Source organism: Podarcis bocagei (assembly GCF_964188305.1).
Source record: "Podarcis bocagei genome assembly, chromosome: 4".
In the NCBI taxonomy this organism is placed as follows: domain Eukaryota; kingdom Metazoa; phylum Chordata; class Lepidosauria; order Squamata; family Lacertidae; genus Podarcis; species Podarcis bocagei.
In genome coordinates, this window is record NC_138128.1 from 62,883,434 (window position 1) to 62,908,192 (window position 24,759).

The 24,759-nt window shown below is 45.2% G+C and overlaps 1 protein-coding gene across 2 annotated transcripts in view; it reads right to left on the bottom strand.

Moving 5' to 3' along the window:
* TCERG1L (transcription elongation regulator 1 like) overlaps positions 1-24,759 on the bottom strand; it is a 174,391-nt gene that overhangs the window by 121,914 nt on the left and 27,718 nt on the right. For both annotated transcript variants that reach the window (XM_081189491.1, XM_081189490.1), the window contains exon 4: positions 23,932-24,096. In XM_081189491.1, the coding sequence (XP_081045617.1) occupies positions 23,932-24,096 (165 nt within the window). The remainder of the gene's footprint in view (positions 1-23,931; positions 24,097-24,759) is intronic.

The following is a 24,759-nucleotide window of genomic DNA, read 5'->3' on the forward strand; positions in this document are numbered from 1 at the left end:
CAGCACATCATAGTGGCACATAAAACCATGCATGGGCTGCCCACATGTTTGCAGGTCAAAGCCTGGGTAGATTAAAATACCTTTGCGTTTTACTCCACATACATATTTTTTTCAAATATGCACTGGACTTCAGATACCTGGTGTCACTAATACTACAAATTATCAGCAGTATGTTTTAAGCTAATATACCCTGTTGAGGAACAGTTGCTTCTGAGCTACCACTTCTATTTCACAATTTTGTGCTAACCGGTTTTCATTGCACCCAAACTGTAAGACAATGCTTCTTATGTAGCTTTCCTCAGTCTGCTAAAGAACAAACAGGTTCTAGATTCCTAGACATTTCTAATGTAAATAGTAAAGGTAAAGGTAAAGGGACCCCTGACCATTAGGTCCAGTTATGACTGACTCTGGGGTTGCAGCGCTCATCTCGCTTTATTGGCCGAGGGAGCCGGCGTACAGCTTCTGGGTCATGTGGCCAGCAGGACTAAGCCGCTTCTGGCGAACCAGAGCAGCGCATGGAAACTCCATTTACCTTCCCGCCAGAGTGGTTCCTATTTATCTACTTGCACTTTGATGTGCTTTTGAACTGCTAGGTTGGCAGGAGCTGGGACCGAGCAACGGGAGCTCACCCCGTTGTGGGGATTCGAACCGCCGACCTTCTGATTGACAAGTCCTAGGCTGTCTGGGTTAACCCACAGCGGCACCTGCATCCCTCGCCTGTAAATGGTACTTAGCCTGAATGAGATCATTCCAATAGTTTTCAATTCAGTAACTACCATATAAAACATTTAATTAACTTTCCTACAGTGCCAATAAGTTGCTAGCATGAGCTCTTTCTTTTTGTTAGCTGGAAGAAGGGGAACTTAAATCTTGTTCTCATCTCTAGTATCTATTTTTATCATGCAATCTTCTCCAGTGGCTCCACTAATATTAATACATTGTACGCAACATTTTATATGCAGCATTTACTGTCACTGCTAGTGGTGAGCTCCACTCCTGAGAAACCATTGGGGAATTTCTCCTCCCCCTAGAGAAATGTGATGAAGTGGGTCTCCCCAATCCTCTGTTCACAAATCGGTCATAAGTGCACAGTTTTACAATTTATTGGGGGAGGGACAAACACCAGTTTAGGAGCCTGAACTGCCCACCCAGCAAACTTTACACACATACACACAAACACACATTCCTACCTCTCCAAGTTGGGCAGTAGCAGAGCAAAAAAAAAGGGGGGGGACCAAACATAGCACTGAGGTGGATGGAGCCCAGAACGCTGATGGGAATGCACAGTTCTGCTTCACAATCAACAGACTGATGAGGGGAGAGAAGATGATTTGATGAGGGGAATGATGATAATTCCCCCCCCCCTTAGTTGATCATCTGAGGAGTGGGGTTCTGGGGTGTCCTGTGTGTGTGCATGTGGACCATATGGGGGTTAATCAAGTTAAGACCCACCCCCTAGATATAGAGGACAGTGTTTTTGCCAATTGCACATTTATTTATTTATATTTTATTTAAGAGATATATACCCATCTTTCATAAAAAAGGGAGGGGGAGAAGAAGTCACTCTGTAGATGCTGCTTTTATAGGTGCTGGATAGGACCAGTTTTGTCATCCCACTTGCTGTGATGTTATTCTTAGGAGGCAATGCTAGCGCGAAGCCACAATATTAATTCTAATAATAATAAATAATAATAAATTTTATTTGTATCCCGCCCTCCCCAGCTAAGCCGGGCTCAGGGCGGCTAACAACAATCAAATAAACAATCAAATAATAACACATTCTAAAAATTTCATTATAAAAATTAGTTAAAATCAAGTTGATGGCAACCGATTAAACAAAATTCTGTGCAGGTTGCCCGAGGAGGGGGTCAGGCTGCGCCCTGACCAAAGGCCTGGCGGAACAACTCTGTCTTGCAGGCCCTGCGGAAAGATGTCAGGTCCCGCAGGGCCCTAGTCTCTTGTGACAGAGCATTCCACCAGGTTGGAGCTGCAGCCGAGAAGGCCCTGGCTCTAGTTGAGGCCAGCCTAACCTCTCTGAGGCCTGGGACCTTGAGGGTGTTCTTATTTGCAGACCGTAGGTTTCTCTGTGGGGCATACCAGGAGAGGCGGTCCCGTAGGTACGAGGGTCCTAGGCCGTATAGGGCTTTAAAGGTTAAAACCAGCACCTTAAACCTGATCCTGTACTCCACCGGGAGCCAGTGCAGCTGGTATAGTACTGGATGAATGTGATCTCGCAGCGAAGACCCCGTAAGGAGTCTCGCCGCGGCATTCTGCACCCGCTGGAGTTTCTGGGTCAGTCTCAAGGGCAGCCCCACATAGAGCGAGTTACAATAATCCAGTCTGGAGGTGACCGTCGCATGGATCACAGTGGCTAGGTCAGGGCGAGAGAGATAAGGGGCCAACTGCTTAGCTTGGCGGAGATGGAAAAATGCCGCCTTTGTTATAGCTGTAATCTGCGCCTCCATAGAGAGGGAGGTATCGAAGATTACACCCAAACTCTTAACGGACGGTGCTGGCACTAATTGCACCCTCGCAAGAGATGGGAGTTGCCCCCTCGATCCCATATCGTCCCGCCCCAGCCAGAGGACCTCTGTCTTCGAAGGATTTAACTTCAACCGGCTCCCACGTAACCATCTAATTCTGTAGAGTGAATAAATCCATGTGACACAAACCAGGCACTGGAGGACTCCTATCTATGAAATGGAGGAAGAACTGAAGGAAGAATGCAGTTCCAAGTTCAGATGGTGAATTCAGCCTCCAAGCAAATTATTACCATTGACTAACTACTGTTACTTCCACCGCCTTGAAAGTCCTGGTGATGTGCTAGCTGGCATAAATGGTTTTGGGTTTCGCCCCCAGCAGACCAGACTACATATTTTCCAAATCCAATGGATTGGATTTGGACACTCACACTTGAAACTGAGTAGAAGTCCTCCTTTGATATTCCAATGCACCAGAAAGAGCATTTGTATATTTTGTTTATCTTACGAATCATTGTTACCACTGGGAAAACCAGTGCAAACTGGGGAAGAAGAAATGGATGACTTCTAAGAACCCTGGGATATTTTCTTCACAGGTGGCAGGGTGTCCTCAGCACAGAAGTGGGGTGTCTTGAGAACCCCCTGCACTGGTGTGACTAGGAGGTAACATTCACTATGCAGCTCCAAGTCAGAGTGGAGTTACCCATAGAACAAAGATGGGACACATGAGGATCTTCAGACCAAAAATGTCTGGAGGTCCACCATGATAGAAACATAGGGAGTTACCTTGTACATGTACACAGTCCTATAAATTGTTCTACTTAGCTCAGTATTATCTACACTGACAGTGGCACTGACAGTGGCTCTCTGGGACTTCAGGCACTGCCACCATGCTGCTATCCTGCCCCACCCTCATCCCTGTCATAGTGCTTATAGACAGGCAGCCTTTCTTGCAGCAGCTCATAGCAAGTCCGTAGCTTAGTGACAATAATCTTCTTTGTATGCAGAAGGTCCCAGGTTCAATTCTCAGCATCTCCTGGTAGGTCTGGGAATGTCCTTTGCCTAAAATCCTGTACTGCTACTGCAAGATCAGTGCAGATAGTATTGAGGTAGACAGGCCAGTGGTCTGACTAAGTATAGGCCAGCTTCATGTTACAGCAGTGCGTTGGGAGTTCAGGCATTAACAAGTTAAGTTGAATACCCCATGCAGATTCTTAATAAAATGTGTCCAAGTTAATTCCAATTATTGTATGTTGTCTTCACTCAGCAACGAGGGCAATGGGTCATTGAATTAGTAATGTATAGGGAAAAGCAGTTGAAATAATTAAATGCAGTGACGTTTGTTAGGGGAAAACACAGTAATTCCAAATTAATGGGGAATAATTGTGAAAATTGCCGTCTGGAAATAGATCCAGGAGACAGTAATTCAAAGTGGGAGCTCTTAATTCCTGGCAAATGTGATAATGTTGGTGGAGACCACACTCAGTAATCATATATTATTTCTGCTTCTCTAACCCTTCCAAAAAGCAATATAGGAAACTGACAGAGTAAATGGGGGTATTTAAATGATGCTGAAAAGCATGAAGGCTGCAATCCTGTACACATTTACCTGGGCATAAGCCAAACTGAAAACAATGAGACTTCCTTCCAAGTAGACATGTACACCACATTTAACACCACAGGCTTAGGTTTCACAAGCAGAACCTATAAAAACTCAAAACCCATAAAATTGAAAATGTCAGCATCTTTTTTTATCCAAAAATGAATATTTCACAAGGAATTTAATCATCCGCCACCCTGAAGAAATCAATTTCGTAAGAATAATATAATAAAATCTCAAAGTGCTAAAAACAACCCGCCTCTAACTCTATGTGAAAAGAAAAATGAAAGTCCTGTATGTGCAGGTTTAATTGTTTTGTTTCAAAAACAGACATTTCTCCACCACCAACAACTTGGTTAAAGGTAAAGGTAAAGGTACCCCTGCCCGCATGGGCCAGTCTTGACAGACTCTAGGGTTGTGCGCTCATCTCACTCTAGAGGCCGAGAGCCAGCACTGTCCGCAGACACTTCCGGGTCACGTGGCCAGCGTGACGAAGCTGCATCTGGCGAGCCAGCGCAGCACACGGAAACGCCATTTACCTTCCCGCTATAAAGCGGTACCTATTTATCTACTTGCACTTAAGGGTGCTTTCGAACTGCTAGGTGGGCAGGAGCTGGGACCGAAAGACGGGAGCTCACCCTGCCGTGGGGATTCGAACCGCCGACCATGCAATCGGCAAGTCCTAGGCGCTGAGGTTTTACCCACAGCGCCACCCACGTCCCAACTTGGTTACTTCTCTTTTAGATACTACTGCTTAGTGAACTGATCAATAAGAGATCCAGTGTGATACAGAGGTAGACCAGGGTCCCCATCCCCACTTCTTCACCAAGAATCTCACTTGGTGACCTTGGGCCAGTCACTCACTCTCAGCCTAACCCACCTCACAAGGTTGTTGTAAGGATAAAATGGGAAGGGAGAGAACTATGTATACCGCCTTGAGCTCCATAGAGATCTAAATGCACTCAATCAATCAATCAATCTGTCACCAGAATACTGTCAGTGTCTGCGTAAGTTCAGAAGCAGGTTGTGGTGTTTCCACATAAATGATGTCACTACAGAAAAGGCTCGCCAATCAAACCTCCATTAACTTTGGCACCACCAGAAGGGCCTCACCTGATGCCTGGACTGTTTGACCTTGAACAGACTTCAATTTTTGTGCTCTTTGTCTATCTTTCCCCAGAAAATATTTCCCCATTGTCATTTCATTTGTGTTAGCCTTTGTGATTTCAACTGTCTCAATGACCTGTGGACAAAAAACATCCCCGTATATTACCTATCAGCCATTTCACAGGACATTTCTTCTTCTTTTTATTGTAGAAAATGGGCTTAACATCTACTATTTGCTGACATGGGTGTTTTGGGTCATTATATTTCATGTGCAGAAACCAACACTTTATCAACAATAAGCACCACTGGAAAGAGATGGAGTGAGTCGAAGAGTGCATCTCCGATCATGTCCCAATCTCCTAAGATTGCTATAGCCGCAGCCTAAGGTCATCAATCTGCAAAGAGTAAACTATGCTGAGACTCTGGAAATAAACAATACATTCTGTGGCTCCTGAGACATGTGAAGCTCATTTTCAGAGGGGGAAATACAGCCAGACTTTGAACCTGGAGACAAAACAGCAGTTGTGTGGCAACCTCCCCATTTTTTTCTTGAAAAGAATAACATCTGAAATGACCTTCCAATGATACAAGGTAAACTGCAGCAGATTGGCCTACCATTAAGAGACCTCAAGCCTCCACTTAGCCTTGCTTCACGTTACAAGTAAAACAAAAGGTGTGGTTCTACTCCACTCCCCACATGATGGCAGGGATGGACTTAGAATGAAGCATACATCCTTCTCTGACAGCCTCTCACAGCTGAAAGAAGCATCATTGATGGAGGGAGGCTGCCCAAAATGGAGTTGAATTGGCCATAAACCACTGAATCCTCTGCTACTCCTGCTTTCAGAGAGAGACCTGATATGGGTCCCTCAAAAAAACAAATAAAAAACAACAACTGCCCTATGTTCCGCCCTGACACTAGGAGCTGGGGGCTTAGGATTGCTCTGCCCATAGGTGCCAACGCCCTGGGTGCCCAAGCACACAGAAAATTCCCCATAAAGGGGTCGGGCACCCATGGGTTGGGCACCCAGGCACCCATAGTTGTGGAACCAAGTAGGCATTCCTGGCTCTGCCCATCTCATAGAGTAGAGTATATTTTATGCTTTGTACATATAAAGTTCTAGATTCAGTCCCAACAACTCTAATGAACGTTTTTCAGAACTGACAAAGACCTTTGCCTGATACTACGGAGAACACTGAGCTAGGTGGACAAATGGCCCAGCCCATTATTAACAGGAGCATGCCTATTTGTGCCTACTCAGAACTAAACTCCATTGAGTTCAATAAGTCTTATGGGTTGGTTGGCATCTGTCTTGAGAGGCAATGGAGTGCACCTCTAGGGGTGAAGTCAAACTGCTGCATTAGCAGCACCAAAGTGACCTCCCTGGGTGCAAGCCTGGGCAGTGTGTATGGAGGTCCTAGGCTGCCCAGATGACAAGACCCTCCTCTTTGCCCCACTGATATGTCCAAAGGAAAGCAGAGTAATGCGTTTGGCACCAGCTTGGCTGCAGGAGTTGTCAGCATACAAGATGCCACCCAACCATCTTAAGGACTCCACTCTGGATTTGTGTGGGGTTTACTCCTTAGCTTTTCCTTCTCCCAAAGATACCCTGAAAAGCATTGGAGGTTTAGGATCAGAGTTTTCCCTCTTCTATAGGTTGCGGAGACCTTTGGAGGAGGGGGGATATGAAAGGAGTAGCTCTCCACCTTCTGTAGCAGTTTCTTTTTCTTCTTTTTAAAGTTGTAATTCAAGGGATTTTTCAAGTGCAGTTTTAATAGATATTTTTAGACTATGCTTTAAAATTGTCAAATTTCCTCTTTCTATACCCTGCCCTGGGATTATATGATGTAGGGTGGGCTATAAACATTTATAATAAATACATAAAATAAATATAGGTATTTTGCTTTGAGGATAGTCATATCAATGAAATATGGTCCCCTGAAGTCTGCTCTGTGTAGCACTGTTTCTGCTATCCACTCTGTTCTAAGAGCTATTCCACTGAGGTGCCATAGCACTTGATGATTGATGGGGATCCATTGGTCAAAGTGAGGAAGTCGCATTCTTTTACTCAGTTGCCTTACCGTGCTGCTTTTGAAAGTTGTTAGGACTACTAGGGAACTTTCCATGAAAAGCTAGCCTACCAATGATGAGCTAGTTAGACTTCTGGCTGGATTTGGTGTATGGCAGCGTTCTAAGCCCTCAAAGAGCTTGATCCACTGTCCAGTTAAGCCAAAGAACTTGGATTGAAGTCACTTTGTATAAGATAGATGAAAAACGACTTCGAGCAAGCTCTTCCAGTTCTTTTCACCAAAGGGAAGGCTGAAGCTGGAATCCTTTTCAACTTCAAAAGGATAAAGGCTGCATTCCTAAACCGGTTGTGTTGTGGAGGTTTTGAATGTGTTCTTTTTCATTCACAGACAAATGCTAGTTTTGTGACAGAAGTGTGCAAGCAGTCTAAAGGAACGCCAATTGTACATATTATAACAGATATTAATTTGAAAGACACTTATTCCAATTTTATGTTGAGACAGAAATTATCACTCAATAACTATAAACATTCATTTGCTTGCTCCATTACATTGCACTAATGCTGGGCAAATAACCTGCCACGAATAAATGAACTGCTGGATTTTTCCTCTTCATCTATTAGCAAATTAGCCACAAATGATCAACATTTGTCATTATTGAATTATTAGAAATATTTGAGGGGAAGACTTATGAGTTGAACCATATGCACGTCTATTCAAAAACATGTCCTCTTAAATTCAATGAAATTTACTCCTGGGGCTAAGGTGGTGAATCTATTTTCAGATCAAGGGCCAAGCACGGCCCACCCATGAGACAAGGTGAGGAGACCACCTCAGGCAGCAGGATTCACAGCAGCCTCTCAGCGAATAGGAGGCAGTGCTATTCTCCTCCCACCCCTCGGGAAAAAATGGTGTACGCTGCCCTCTAGGGCCCCTGCCCCTGCCTGGAGTGATTCAAAATGGGCCCCATTCCCCATCACAATGGCCTTTGAGTCCCACTTCAACCATAGGGTAAAGTTCATCTGATTCCCCTGCTTGTAATGAAAACAAATCATTATCCCCCCCTTGTTCCCACTGTAGATCTTCACTCACCCCATCTTCCCTGGTGGGGATGGCTAAGTGGGAATTTGAACCTTGGTTTCCCAGCTCCAAGTCTGGTACTCAAACTATTACACCATGCTGGCTCTCAAATGACTAGCCTATTCTCCATGCTTGAATAGCAGTTCTCCTAGTGGTCAGCAACAGGTGGATTAAACATGGACAAAGATTTATTCCACAAGCAAAGTGAAGGAGGAGAATTTCCAGCTATCTTATATACTGGCAATAAAACCAGTGACACCATTTTGTATCTGCCACTTATCGAGATGGTCATAAGTATTACGACCAATTTGAAAGGGGCTTTGGCTTTGTTTATTGCAGAGGAGGAACATTTCTCCCAGAACACAGCCACCGATAATACTTGGATAATGGTTGCTATTAAAATCCTGTTTTACTGTCAGCAGAATTTGCTAATGAGGCAAGCTGACAAGTGCATGAAAGTCCATGTGGCAACATCCCTGGCGTTAAGAAGCATTTTTGAACATGTAGTGTTGTTTGGCCGTTAAGTTACTGATAGGAAAAATACTTAGTCACTTCCCAGCTGTTCGGTGGCAAGCTACGACATAAAATTTAAACCATTAAATAAGTCTGAAAGCAAGAGAACAGGTGGCAAATGGTTTATATGGCAGATGGTGCCTTTTTAATATTTGTACTGGCTGCTAATTTACAATACAAGAGTCCATAACAACCATGCCGTATTTTACCTTTCTTATTCCAGAAATTGGTGAATTGTAGGAGGGTATATGACAATAAATACCACAATTCTTCTTTGTAACAGGTAGAGTTATCCTTTGGCTAGGCTGATGAAGCACATATAAAATGTATAACAATGGATTTCTATTCCAGGTGTCCTTTGTTCCCAAAATGCGAATCAAATTCTAAAGCTTGTGTATTTTAGACCCTTAAACTCATCTCAGTTTCACAGCACCATCCTAACTACTGTACATCGTGCTGAATTTAATGTGGCTTACTCTCGGGTAAGCAGGGCCAGGAATGCAGCTGAAAGTTCTATGTAGGTCAATAATAAGCAAATAAATCCCCTTCTTTTTTGCTTTCTAGAAGAGAGCATATTTTATAATAGGCAGATGCACCGAAGAGTTGCCTCTTTCTTATTATAGTAATTCTATAGTCAGATCTCTATGAGAAAACCCTGCTTCCATGGCACATTTCACCCCTTTGCCTGGTTTATGAATAGGTAGACAAATGAATAAGTAAAAATTCCAGAGCAGCTAAAAAGAGACACAGAGACAATTGTGACAAACAAGACATGCAACATAAATCCTTCTAAATTAAAATGGGAACAATCATGGCATTGTAAATACCATCTGATATGCAAAATCATCACCTGCTAAATCCACAATGCAAGATAAATAAGGGTAATCATCATTTTATAAAGCGTGGCATCACATAATCTTATGAGCGCAGTACCTATAACATGGGTTTGCTCTTATTTGAAATGTAAAGTACAGCGCAGTTGTATAGGCAGTAATTTGAAAAGATCTGTACTGGCCAAGACCCAACTGCTTTGAGACTTGGATCTAACCACTAAACCTGTTTCTGAAGCATTCTCTGGAGCTCATATCAGCTGCAGCCTGAGCTCACTGCCCCAGTTCCACTTCTGCTCGCTATGGTGGTATTGCTGCCTACCGCTATCATGTTGAATTAAACACCTATCCATTAATATGTGCTACATAACAATTATTATTTATAAAGTACCTGAAACACTGGCTCAGTATTATCTACACCAAGGGAAACCAAAGTGATGTATTCCAGATGTTCTTAGACAATTGCAGTGTTCATCTGCCCCCAACCAGAATGGCCAATGGTAAGCTGTAGTCGCATTGGCTATCCCTGGTCTATACTTTCATCAGGCAGCAGCTTTCCAAGATTTAAGAGACACCATAAATTGAACCCAGGTCATTTTGCATGCAGAGCACTGAGCTACACACCATATAGTTATTAAAAAGAGCAGTCCCTGACTACAGACCTACAGCATAATGGCAAGAGCAGGGAAGCTGCAATACTTGTGCTGTTCAGCACAAATGCGGTATTGTGTTGTATCCTTCTTCGGGTGTGGCTTGTTTTGATTCCAAAAGCATTGTAGAGGCCCTTGGGCAGAAAAGTGACCTAGAAATATGGATATAATTAACTAAAATAAAAAGGAAGGAGGAATGGACATTTATAGTCTAGCCTGGAGGTGATAGAGCAACGGTAGCTCACTATGACTTGTTTGCAAAGCATTTTGAGGATAACATTATTTACATCTGCTGGGACCTTGACTCCATTGTTACAGAAGATGAAACTCAAGAGGTGTCCAGAACGCTGTCTAGTCCTATTACGTTGAATGAATTTCAGTTAGTAAGGCTTGCGATGTCAACAAGGTTTTTGGATCTACCAGGGAAACCATGTGTGCTCTGGATCCTTGGCCTTCTTGGTTGATAAAAAGTAGCAGGAAGGGGACAGCTGGCTGGGCCAGGGAGGTGATTCATGCCTAGGGTTGCCATACATCTGGGAAAACCCAAACGTATCCTCTTTTGGGGGGGGGCAGCATACAGCGGCGTAGCGTGAGTTGTCAGCACCCGGGGCAACGCAAGTAATTTGTGCCCCCTAACCCGGGGCAAGGCAAGTAATTTGCGCCCCCCCTAACCCCTAACCTGCGAGTTGCCGCTGGCGCTGCCGCCCAAATGACGCCGCTTGCCCGGAGGAGGAGGGGGGCAGAGAGGCGAGGAAAATGCAACGGCCCAGCAGCTGCAGCAGCACCGGCGGAGGCGGGGCTGTGAGGAGGGGCTGCCTGGCGCGTCCTCCGCGGCGAGCGCTGAGAGCCGCTGCCTGCCGGGCGCCTTCAGCCCGGACGCGCGCACAGCTCGTCGGTTCCGCGAGACATGCGGCTCCGCTACAGCCTGCGCCCGAGGCTCTTCGGCGACTCCGGAGGCAGCGAGCGGCCCCCCCCCAGATGTTGCGCCCGGTGCGGCCGGCACCCCTGGCACCCCCCATGCTACGCCACTGGCAGCATGCCCATCTGGCTGGATTTTTACATTTTAAAGGAAATGTCCAGTTTTGGGGGACTCGGGCGGCTCTGGCTCCGGCTCTCATTTGGGCTGTTGTGCATGCCATGGCTGCTGCCAGCTGAGCTGGGTAAAGAGGTGAGGTGGCAGCAGCCCTGCATGCCTGCATGCCTCTTTCCCTAGCTTGGTCTGACAGTGACTTGGGCTGTCCTATGTTTTGCTCTTTAAGATATGGCAACCCCATTATTTCCTCCTTGTGAGAAGGGGTGGTCCCTGCTGCTTGAAAGAGGCAGTGGTAAAACCAATACTCAAGAAACCCTCCCTGGATTCAGAAAATGTAAGTAATTACCTGCCAGTTGTCATTCGCCCCTTCTTGTGCAAGATTCCTGATTTCTAGATCCATTTCAATTGGGGTTTAGGCCCAGTTTTGGCACAGAAACTGCTTTGGTCACCCTGTATGATGACCTATGTTGGGAGAGAGTCAGGGGGAAATGTTAATTTTCCCTGACCTTTCAGCAGCTTTCAGTACCATCAGCCATGGTATCCTTCTACAGCAGCTGTCAGAGTTAGGTGTGGGTGGAACCACTTTGTGGTGGTTCCGGTCATCCTTGGATGGCGTTGTACATTTTCAAGAAGTGTATACCTTAGCGAGAAAAATTATGGAAGGGAGAGAGAGCCTTATATTTATATTTTGTTTAAGAGGTTTACATAAAATTGTATAAAATATTCATTAAATATAACAATAAAAGCACACTTATGTAATGTTCACCAAATGCATACACATACACACATCAATTCCTTTGAGTTCAGCACTAACTAAAATTTGAAATCTATAGAGCTACACTGCTGTCAAAGTGATGGAGAATTCAAGCTTCCTTGCTAGACAAAAAAGAAAGAAAGAAAGAAAAAGACCTTACAATAAGCTGCCTCTGTATCGATTCACATGCAGCGCCACCCCGGGCCTCCTGCTTGCTTTATTTATTATCTCCGTTAATCACCATGGGAGCATCAACAGATTCTTCCCAAGGGTTTCATGGACAAAGCAATTTGCAAATCACAGATACTACACAAAGCCCTGGAAATGCATGCAAACTTTCCCTTCGACCGATTTCCCTTTCCCCTCTTTCCCCTTCCGAATTAATTGTAGCTTTCCACTTCCAAAACAATTCAGGCTGCTCTCTTGAGATGTTACGGGGGACGGAATGTATGTCCCCAAAACTGGCCTTCTAATTTGCAAACCATAGTTCATAGGAAGCCTGTTCTGTATCTCACTACTGGGAGGAACAGGAGAAAGCACAAACCTTAAGCAGCTAATACTGGATGAAGTTTTTGCATGTGTGATTGATTCTGGGAGGCCCTAAATAAATTCACACATTACATTATGACAAATACTATTTGTATTGATATTGGCCACAATCCAAAGCATGCCTAAGCCCAGTGATTCCATGTTAAACATGCATAAGCCCGGTTAAGCACATGTAAGCTCAGTGATTCCATGGAGGAGCAGCCTTTGGCTATCATGAAAGGCAAAGACTAACTTTTAATGTATTTCAAGAGGGAAATTTGTTGGAGGTGAAAAACTCTCCTTTTTTACTACATCAGTAATTATATTCTATAAGGGAGAGTTTATGGAAGAAAACTTACTTCTTTGGCTGTTTCTAAAATCTAGCTCTTGTTATTTAAGTGTATCTGAGCATTTTCTTTTGCTCCTTCCCAATTTTGGGAAGCAATTTCTTTTCACTTGCTCTTCCCGTTCTCTGTCAGTGTCCAAAAGGAATTACAACAAAAGTATTGGCCCAGCTCCCAAAGAAACCAGGCCAACTGCATGAGTTGATATATTAATGACCTTCCTGGATCAGGCCAAAGGCCCATCTAATCCAGCATTCTGTTCTCACAGTAGCCAACTAGATCCCTGTAGGAAATCTGCAAGCAGGACCCGAGTGCAACAGCACCCTCCCTGTACGTGATTCCCAGCCTGTGATTCAGAGACATCCATCAGCTGGAGGTAGAACACAGTCATCATGGCTAACAGCCAGTGACAGAAATAGACCATGTGCCCATCCACAAAGCCCTTATGTTTGACAATGGATGAGAGCAGCTGAGACACAGGACATTAGGGTGTCTGCTGAAAACAAGCCCCCCAACAGAAAATGGAGATGTGGAAAAAGAGATGAAACTCTTGTCTTTGATAGCTTATGAAGCTGGATGAGAGGTTAAAATTTGCGGGAGGGGGTTGAATTCTGTGAAGTTAATAACAATGGGAAAACCCAGGGGAAAGAATACCTTTCTCACTCTCAAGAACTGCGAGTTCTGTGCTTATACAGCAAAAAATGTTCTGATATGGGGCTGGTGCTTCTCTAACACGATATGGTATGGTAGAGAAAAGCTGGAGGGAGATAAAAGCATCCTTTATCTCTTCCTCCCTCTCCCAGTCTGAACAGCACTGCAAACTTCCTCTTTCAGGTTGCCTGAAGACCTCAACACAGACATTCCTCTTGATGGGTGGAGATGGTGTATCATCATCATCATCAAGTAATAATCAAAAATTGTTACTAACAACATTATTAGTGGTAGAGGTATCTAATGTTCCCATTCTATTAGAGCAAGAGACTTGCACTAGCAGAACGTAACAAACGCAAACAAATAATGTATTACTTATACCCCGTCCATCTGACTGGGTTGGTCCAGCCAATCTGGGCAGCTTCCAACAGAATGGTGTCCCCTGCACACCCACCCACCCACACCCCGTTAGTTCTAGAGGGTTGGGGGACTCACTACCTTGTAACACTCCCTCCTCCCCTCGACCCAAAAGCCTTTGCCAGAGGTCTCCGCATAACATTATTATCAACTATTATGACATGCTCCATCTGAGCAAGAGAGAGGCAGGCAGGAAGCCCCTGGTGCCAGTTGTTGACACAGATGTGCATCTGTTTCCATGACATTGATGTTGCAATGCTCACCCAAGCCCAATTAAACTGACTGGATATGCTTTGCGATACAAATGAGATTTCACATCTACATCCAAAAACGATTAATACATGTCTAGCTGCCAACAACTGCAATTGGAATGCTATCATCATCACCACCACCTTGATGTGCAATGGAGTCGTACCATTAACTAACAAGCAAATATATATGTAACAAATATTGTTTTCTTTCAAGGCGCTATAGGAGAGCAAACCCCTAACTGTTTAATATACTCCTGTAACACTATTTCCTCAGAATCTAACCTGCTATGCAAAGACAGGACGGTGGTAGTGTTAAATGAAAGGTTCTTATATTATTCCATTTTGTTTGTTTCTATTATGATTAGATTGCCCTCTCTAAAGTTTATGGATGGCAAATATGAAAAGAGAGCTCATTATCATATTATTCTGCAAACTGGATAATGAAAATACAATAATCTCTGGGGTTCGCAGATGGCACTCTTCTTCCAAAGATTTATTTTGGTAGGAGTTGAGGGCAATAAGTCATGCTTTATAAATGTCGACATACTGATCTTTTTAACTGAAAGGCAGACTGGCTGTAAAATATACTTTACACATGGGATTAGCTCTATATTAGATTATTTGCTTCCTTGATGTTTTCCCAATCATTAAGTTCTGTAGAGAAACAGAAATGTAATTTTGTTCTTGACAGCAGAGTACTACTTTTTGACCAATTGACCATTTTTTTTTTTTACCTTTCGGGAAAGGAACTTTAATTTAACTTCAATATCTTGTCAACCATGCAGTTCAATGGGAAAATATCATGACTAAGGTGTTTTTCAGGAGAAAATGGGTACTCCACATATTTTACTATAAGAAGAGTTTCCTCTGAAGTAGCATTAAGTCACAATTAGACATTTGTTTCAGGGCCAAAATTATGCATACATATTAATTATTACCAGGTATCGCTCTTGCTTAATCCATTTAAATTCAGGATTCCCTCAAATTTCAACCTATTTGCACATACTCCAAAGGTTCTGGTGAATTATTATTATTGTCATTGTTAGTGTTATTAGAATTAATTTATTCATTGCCTTCTAAACTACTATCTTGAGGCGATTTACACATAAAATAATTAAAAACAGTTAAAAACACAAAAACAACAAATAGCATTTAAAGCAAAACTAAAACCCTAGCAAATGGACACTCATAGTGAAGACCTTTTTGCCCCCCTTAGGAAAGTTTGTTGAAACAAATATGTCTTCAGCTGTTTACAGAAAGTGCAGATCATCTTTCAAAGATGCCTGATCTTTCAAAAACAATGCTGTTCCACAGAACAGGGGCAGTCACACTAAAAGCCCTGCTATGAGTTACTGCAGAATGGACTTCTGAGATCTTTGGAACTCACAGAAGAGACTTTCCCACAGACCATAGCGATATAATGGGTACATAAGGAATAAAACAGCCTCAGTATCGGAACTTATATCTTAACACCAACACCTTGAACTTGGGCCGGGTAGCAAATTGGCAGGTGTTATATGCTGGTGGTAGTTTGCCCCCACAAGCAACCTAGCTGCCATGTTCTGTACCAGCTGCAGCCTCCAGATCAACATGGGCAACCCCACAAAAAAACGCATTGCAATAATACAACCATTAAGTTGTCCATGACTAGATGGCTGTGGTGAATGTGAATGTGAATGCAGTGAGGTTGAGTTGCCTTTCCGACACTGGTGTTGCTCCCCCCACCCTCCCAATCTCTGATCATGCACAGGAGACATATGCATTTTGTGTTTTTATATTGTGATTTTATCCTGTGACCCACCCTGAGACTTGTGGGTATAGGGTGGTGTAATGGGATGATTAGCTGCTTGTGCGTAAAATCGTGCTCCCTCAGAGTTTGTGCGGCTCCACAAACCTCTGTGTGTGACAGAGCTCCTCAAACATGTCTGCTCTAGTCACTCGTAGAGTCTGACAGTGGCTGTCTGCGGAAGCGCTTCCAGCAAAGAAGCTCCTTAACGGAAACGCGTCTCCTGGACTCACGGCGTGACAGTTTCCGGCGAGGCGTGGGTCTCCCTATGGGAGCCTCAGATACCTCCCCACTGTTCTCGCTGGAAGCGTCTCTGAGCCCTCCCTCCTGCTCGCATTCCCTCAGAGATCCACTCCTCCCCCTGCTGGTTCCTGCTTCAGCTGTTGAGTCTCTTTCTTCCTCCCTGAGCCCCTCCACCACCTGTTCCTCCGATGGCAGTTCCCTGACATCCACCTCCCCTCCAGGGCCCCCCTCACCCCCTCCCATTTCCTCTCCTCTGGGAGGTGAAGGGTTAAAACCCCGAAAAGAATCTTCTTCATCTTCAGACGTCTCGAACAATTCCCTCCATCGATCGCCGTCCTGGCTCGCTGAATCCTCCTCCTCCTCGGAATCTGTGAACCCCTCCAACTCCTCTTCTTCGTCGGTGGTGGCAAAGTATTTCCTCCGGAACCTCGCTACAGGCTGAGGTTTACGTGGGAACCTCTGATGAAAAGTTTCTATTAAAACTTCGTCATTGACATCCTCTGCCCTAACCCAGGTGTTTTCCGACTCCGGTTCCCCTTCCCACATTACCAAATACTCTACTTGATCTCCCTTCCACCTGGAATCGAGGATCTCCGCTACATGGTAGCTGTGTTCCTTCTCCTCCATTGCTGGCCCCCTAGTGACCCTCCCTTCTCTGTCCCCTTTATACGGTGACAGCAACGACCTGTGGAAAACTGGGTGCAGCTTCATGTGGTTCGGTAACCGGAGTCTGAAAGCCACTGGGTTGACCTGCTGCGTGACTTCAAATGGGCCCAGCCTTTTGGGTCTTAACTTCTTACAACCCCCTTTGAATGGCAACCCTTGGGTTGACAGCCACACCTGGTCCCCCACCCTAATGCTTTCACCTTCCCTTCTGTTTTTGTCTGCCTGCCTCTTATATTCCTCCTTAGCCCTGTTTAAGTTGAGTTGGAGCTGGCAATGGATCGCTTCCATTTCTTCAACGAACTGTTCTGCAGCTGGAACGCTCCAGTTCTCCCCTTCCCCCCCTGGGAAGGCTCTGGGATGGCACCCGTGATTAGCCAAAAAGGGGCTCATCCCCGTGGACACGTTCTCTGCATTGTTGTAGGCAAATTCTGCCAACGCCAGCTTCTCCACCCAATCATTCTCTCTGTCATTCACATAACACCTCAAATATTGCTGGAGAACACCATTAGCTCTTTCCACCTGCCCGTTGGTTTCTGGATGACGGGCCGTTGAGAAATTAACCTCTACATGCAGTAAGCTCATGAGCTTCCTCCAGAACCTGGAAGTAAATTGTTTCCCTCGGTCTGAAACCACCCTCAAGGGGGCGCCATGCAACCTAAACACATTTTCTACAAACAATTTAGCTGTTTCTTCTGCTGTGACCGCATGTGAGCAGGCTATAAAGTGGGCCATTTTAGTTAACAGGTCTACCACAACCATGATGGCTGTTTTCCCTCTAGACCTTGGCAGATCAGTCATGAAATCTATTGCCACTGCTTCCCATGGTCTTTCAGGTGTGGGTAGTGGTTCTAATAAACCTGCCGGTGCCCGCCTCTCCCCCTTGGCTCGTTGGCATTGGTCACACCCTCTCACATACTCCCGCACATCTTCCCTGACCTTGGGCCACCAAAATTCCCTGGTAACCAGCCACATGGTTTTGTGTTGCCCAAAATGCCCTGCTGTGGGGCTATCGTGCAGTTGCTTGAGTACCTTCTCCCTCAATTCCCCTTCAGGTATATATAACGCTCCCTTGTAGTACAATGCCCCGTTTCTCTCCTCAAAACCCCCGGGTTTGTCTCCCTCCCTCCTGAGACCCCTGAGTTTGTCCTGGGCGTATTCATCATGCACCGTTCCCTCTACCAATTCCCTTTGCCCCACCAATGCCGCCCCACACACCCAGCGGTCCTCTGGAATGACATGGGTCTCTTCGGGTGCTCCCTCCCCCTCCAAATATTCAGGTTTGCGTGAGAGAGCATCCGCCCTAACGTTCTCTGGGCCTGGCACGTAACAAATCTCAAAGTTAAATTTGGAGAACTCCTGGGCCCATCTCAACTGCCGTTGGTTGAGCACTCGCGCAGTTCTCCAATACTCTAGATTCTTATGGTCCGTGCACACTTGCACCTTATGTTGTGCACCAATTAGCAGGTGCCTCCATTTCCGGAAAGCCTCATGAATAGCAAGAAGTTCCCGGTCGTACACCGTGTAGTTCCTCTCGGATTTGTTCAGCTTTCGTGAAAAGAAGGCACACGGTCGCCACTCTGACTCCTCCTTCCCCGGCTGCAGAAGAAGCACCGCCCCCTATGGCTCTGTCAGATGTGTCTGTTTCGACCCTCAGCTTCTTTTGTAAATCCACATGCAGAAGTTGTTCTTCAGAGGCGAAGGCCCTTTTCAGTTCCTCAAACGCTCGCTCCGCCTCCGCCGTCCAAACAAACTTCTTTTTACTGCTGAGACAGTCCGTAATGGGCGCCGTCAGGTGGGCGAAGTTTCGGATGAACTTACGATAAAAGTTTCCAAACCCTAGGAACCTCTGCACATCCTTCTTGGTTTTGGGTGTTTTCCATTCCAGCACTGCCTGAACCTTGCCGGGATCCATGGCCAATCCCTTGTCTGACAGGCGGTACCCCAGGAATTCCACCTCCTTGGTATGAAACTGACACTTCTCCAGTTTCACCCACAGCCTGTTGGCTTGCAGCCTGCTCAACACTTCTCTGACGTCTCTCACATGTTGCTCCTCATTCTCCGAATACACCAACACATCATCTAGGAAGGCCACGCAATTCTTGTAGAGCAAAGGACCCAGTACGTGGTTCATAAAAGATTGAAAGCACGCTGAGCCTGCTTGTAATCCAAAAGGCATAACGAGATATTCAAATGCCCCCAAAGGGGTAAACATGGTGGTTTTCCATTCATCCCCTTTCCTTATACGTATCAGGTTGTACGCCCCCCTTAGATCCAGCTTTGTAAAAATCTTTCCCTTCCGCACCCTGGTCAAAATATCATCAATCCTGGGCATAGGGAAAGCCACTGGTTCTGTCACTGCATTTAACCGCCTGAAATCACATACAAGTCTCGGCTTGTCCGTGTGCTTTTTATCCACAAAAAACACTGGGCTACCCCCCGCTGCTTTGGACTCTCTGATGAAGCCTCTCTTCAGGTTCTTGTCAATGAACTCTCGCAACTCCTGCATTTCTCTGTCTGACATGGCATACAACTTGCCTACAGGAAGCTGTGCTCCAGGGAGTAAATTGATCTGGCAATCAAAGGGCCTATGCGGGGGTAGTTGGTCAGCTTCCTTCTCGCTGAACACATCGCTGAGATCTGCATACTGTGGTGGTACCTTCACCTTCTCCATTACTTCAGTCCCTGCTAGGGTGGCTTGGGCCCCTGCTGAACCCTTTTCCCCTTTGCAGTGTTCTAAGCAATGTGCTGAACCAAAGGAAACCACTCTTTGATGCCAGCCCACCAGCGGATCATGTAGCGCTAGCCAGCTCATTCCCAAAATAATGGGAGCGCCTCCCAAGGTGGCCACATTAAACGCTATCAGTTCTGTGTGCCTTGCCACCCTCATTATCATTGGGACGGTCTGCAAGCTGACTCCTCCTCCCAACAACTCCCTGCCATCGATCGTGGTCACCTGCAGGGGGTTGCTTAAAGGGATCGTCTGTATCTGGTGTTCAGCAGCAAACTCCTTGCTCATAAAATTGCAGGAGCTGCCTGAGTCCAACAGCGCCTTTATTTTTAGGGGGTGTCCATTTTGCAGCTCTAGCGACACTTCAATCACTAGAGCAGGTTGAGGAGCTTCTGGCACGGGCACTTTCACTGCTCTTTGGCCTGGCTGCAGTGCCCCGACTGTGGCAACCAGGCGTTGGCTTTTACCTGCTCTGTTTCTCCCTGCTCTCCTCCCTCAACAGCTCCCACCATCCCTTGCCATTCCTTCCTCTGGGGGCAGACGCTGGCAAAGTGGCCTGGCTGCTGGCAGAGATAGCATTTCCGGGCACCCTTTCCCTCCTTCTTAGCCCCCTCACTGGGTTTTGAAAATGCGCGTGCGCGCGCTGTTCCGATTTCCATCGGCTCTGCCGGCGGGAAAGCTGGCTCAGGAATGTCTGGAATGCGGAACTCCTTCCAACGTTCCCCTCTCCCTTCCCGCCTCTCCAAGGCTCTTGCCTCCTGACGCGCTCCTATGGTCAGCGCAGATTTGGTCAGCTGATCCATAGACACCGCCCTGGGGCTCCGGGACAGTTCGTCTTTCACAGCCGAAGAAAGACCTTCTTCAAATAGCATCTGAATGGGTGCCGCCGATAAATCCCAACCCAATCTGTGAACCAGCATGGTAAACTCAGTCCAGTACTCACGGACAGATCGGCTTCCCTGCTTGCAAGCCATTAGCTGTCTGCGCACCACCCCTTCCTCAATATCGCTGGAAAACATGATATCCATTGCACGAAAGAACTTCATCGTGTCCTTTAGGACGTCATTGTGCGTTGCCATTAGGGGTCGAACCCAGTCCCGCGCCCCCTTCTCAAGATGCCCAATTACGAAAGCAACTCGCGATTCCTCATCAGGGAACTCATCAAACTGCACATTAATGGCATATTGCATCTCTGTCCTAAAGGCATGGTAATCCTTGGGGTCCCCCCCAAACTTCTGCACCAATCCTGGTACCTTTCTGGGGAACTGAGTGGCTCTCCCCTTCTTGTCTGCATCCTGAGCCCTTCTCTCCTCAAGCCTCGCCGTCTGCAGCGCAAGTTGGACTTCCAACGCTCGGTATCTTTCTTCCAAGCTTGGACCAGCCCCAACCCCTGCTCCTCCGGTTCCGGCTGGTTCGCTCATGATGCTTTCTCCTGCACAGGCAGCGTACAGAGACTGTCAGACTGCTGTAATGGGATGATTAGCTGCTTGTGCGTAAAATCGTGCTCCCTCAGAGTTTGTGCGGCTCCACAAACCTCTGTGTGTGACAGAGCTCCTCAAACATGTCTGCTCTAGTCACTCGTAGAGTCTGACAGTGGCTGTCTGCGGAAGCGCTTCCAGCAAAGAAGCTCCTTAACGGAAACGCGTCTCCTGGACTCACGGCGTGACAGTTTCCGGCGAGGCGTGGGTCTCCCTATGGGAGCCTCAGATACCTCCCCACTGTTCTCGCTGGAAGCGTCTCTGAGCCCTCCCTCCTGCTCGCATTCCCTCAGAGATCCACTCCTCCCCCTGCTGGTTCCTGCTTCAGCTGTTGAGTCTCTTTCTTCCTCCCTGAGCCCCTCCACCACCTGTTCCTCCGATGGAAGTTCCCTGACAGGTGGTATACAAATTTAATTAATAATAATAATAATAATAATAATAATAATAATATTGAAATTCTCTTCACTGCCAGGAAGGCGGTTACAACGGAGGTGACCACCTCACCAAGTAACATACCTTGGTAAATAGTCATATGTACTCACCCTCAGTTTACAATTATTTACTGCCATCATGCATCCTGGAAACATGAGTTTCAGTTTATTGTTTAATTAGACAGCTATCGTTGTATCCCATGTTTGCTTTGCTATGGAAGATTTATTTACAAGCTTAAGTAATTAGCATTTCCCTCCTGCTCTATGAAACTGTTGTAACCTAATTAGCAACAGAAGGCATGCCCACAAGGAAGCTTCCCATAATCCATGTTCCTTCCTGTAGCACCAAATAGGAATTGTGGGAAGCAAACTCGGGGGGGGGGATGGGGCCAGGTATATCTTTTTCAGGGCTGCACTGTGGACTTTTTGCAGTTCCAAGAGACATAGTAAGATAGGGTGCCAATCTGGGTCATGAACCAAAGCCATATGGACTGCAGTGATCAGATCTCCTAACTGAGCATTATCAACTAAATAATTGGACACTGGCAGAGAGTCCACATGTACAGTCATTTCAAACTCCTGCCAAGGGTCCAATGGCCTCCAATAGTGGTTCCCCAATTATTTTCCCCATGGACCATGTGAAAATTGATGAAATCTTGGCAGACTACTTAATTATTATTATTTTGTACATTGTAGTAAGTCTAATGCACTAGGCTAGATGCTATGTGATTTTTAATTGTATTTTGACACACACATCCTAGACCACCTGAACAAAGCTCAGATCACAGTTTGGGGACCCCCAGCCTAGACCATTAGCTCTTAGTATTACAGGATCTGGCCTTCAGGTAAGTTTTCAATGGGCCACCATACTCCAGGTAGACAAGAGAGCTGGCTTCAACCCACACCTGTAGTTTTCCATCTCTTACAGAAGATCACCAATAGTGCAGTGTGAACCAGAAGACAGGAAGAAACAAGGTGCTTGATGTCAGAGGTGTTTACACAATCCAAGCTGTATCTGTTTTCATATATTTTTTTAAGTCCTATTGTGCATTCTGCAGGAGAGGATATCTATGAATAATGCAATTTCTTGTGCATGATTGATAATGGTTTTATTGCTTAGGCACTCCTAACATGCCATTTGATATCCTATCTGCCTTATTTTCCTGAGGAAAACAACTGCTGTCGAAACCTGACATGTTTATCATTGCAAAGCCAAGCCAGTTATCTAAATGGAAGAGCTCTTCTGCTGTGATAATCTTCTATCAAGCCTTAGGTAGTTCACATGGAGTACATGCTATAATAGCTGTACATTAAAAATGCATCTAGTAGGACAACTGCTTCTCACTGGAATGCTTCTCCATTGATATGGAAGGAGCCTCATGCATAAAAGGATGGAGGCAGAAATCGTGATAGGATCTGAGGCTGCTGTTTTTCCTGCACTGATTAAAGAACAGCTCATTTGCCCTTGGAAAGTCCTCAGAAGATGTTTACTAGTTAACATGGAATGAGGGTGATAGGCCAAATAAGGATATTTTGTATTGACTGTTGTAAGTCATTCTGAGAGCTTATTTCAAGTAATAAATGCATGAGAGGGAGAGGGAAAGGGAGAGAGAGAGAGAATGTGTCTGTCATTCAGATTGCAAGGCTGATGTTTTATAGCTTTCATGCAGAGGCTGCCTCTTGTTAAGTCAGACCCTGGTCCATCTAGTCTAGTATTGTCAACACAGTGTGGCAGCTGCTCTCTGGGGTTTCAAGCAGGTGTTCTGTCCCATCCCTACCTGGAGATGTCAGAGGCTGAACCTGGAACTGTCTACATGCAGAGCAGATTGCTCTGGCCCCTCACTCCATACAAAAGACACAACTTTTGAGTGAAACTTATCATGTGCATTGTCTCATTCATATGCACTGTCCCCATGCTCACCCCAACAGCAATGTTATGTCACACGTCATCAAAACACCACCAACGTTCTAGAAATCACTGAAGGATCATACAGTTCAAGCAACCAATGAGTACAAATGGATATGTCAAAACGGATGCCCCCAAAACGAGTTCAAAATGTGGGGCCATTATTGGGAATAGGAGAAATGGGAAGACAAAGCTTAAGCAATTGCACATGAACAATTTTGGCTTCTTAGAAAAAATTCTGTCAGGATCTACTTCAAAGCTGAAATGCTCCAATGTTCTTTACAGTATCCAACTTCCACCACAATTACTTTGGAAACCTAAACCAGGAACTTTACAATGTAGTAGTTCATCTTGGTCTACCAATTTGCAAACCACAGATTTTTTAAAAAAATGTTTAACAATGATAAATAAGGGAAATGGATCATACCTGGGAAAGGTGATGTCAAAACTGGTATTTTGATTGGTGACAAAGTTAGCACACGACATGGCTGGATACTTGTCGATGGTCCCTGAGGGGCATCTGCATCTACTGATACCATGGCTGCTGCAAATGCAATGGTCTGGTTACTGCCAGCTTGTTTAAGGCACCCACCTATGGGAAAACCAAGTATGATTTGCATTATATTCATTGAACATTGAAATTTTTTGACATTCACATAAAATCATGCACTCAGCAACCTAATCCTGCAGAAGTCCCAGAGGAGTCAAAGGAAAGATTCTATCAAAGCTGTTCCTTTCTCCATCTCTTTGACATGGTTAAGATATTCCCTTTTTTGTAATCCATGGAAAACCTTTACAACCTAGTATGTATCAGATATGTATCAGATATGGGGTTCAATCACCAAATGCTGAAGAGTGGATAGAGAGTTTGGTTTGAATACAGAAGACTCAGATTGAAATCATTGCTCATCTATGAAACAAGTTGAGCTCCTTGGAAGAAAAGGTGGGAACTGCATGCAACATATTTGCACCTTGCTTTCTACATAATATAAATAAATCTATTATAATAAATGATCTGTTATTTTACAAAATTTATTAACATATTGATTATCAGAAGACTTTGAGGAAGTTTAGAATTAAAATAACAAAAAAACCCTAAAAACAAATCAGAATAATTCACCATCCAGTAGAACAACTGAACAGCTGACAACAGTGAATTTTTTCAGACGTTACATATTTAGGTGTACATCGGAAAATATAAACGACTAAAGTGATAAAATGCATTTCCAAACACACGTTAGATTCCGGTGGTCCA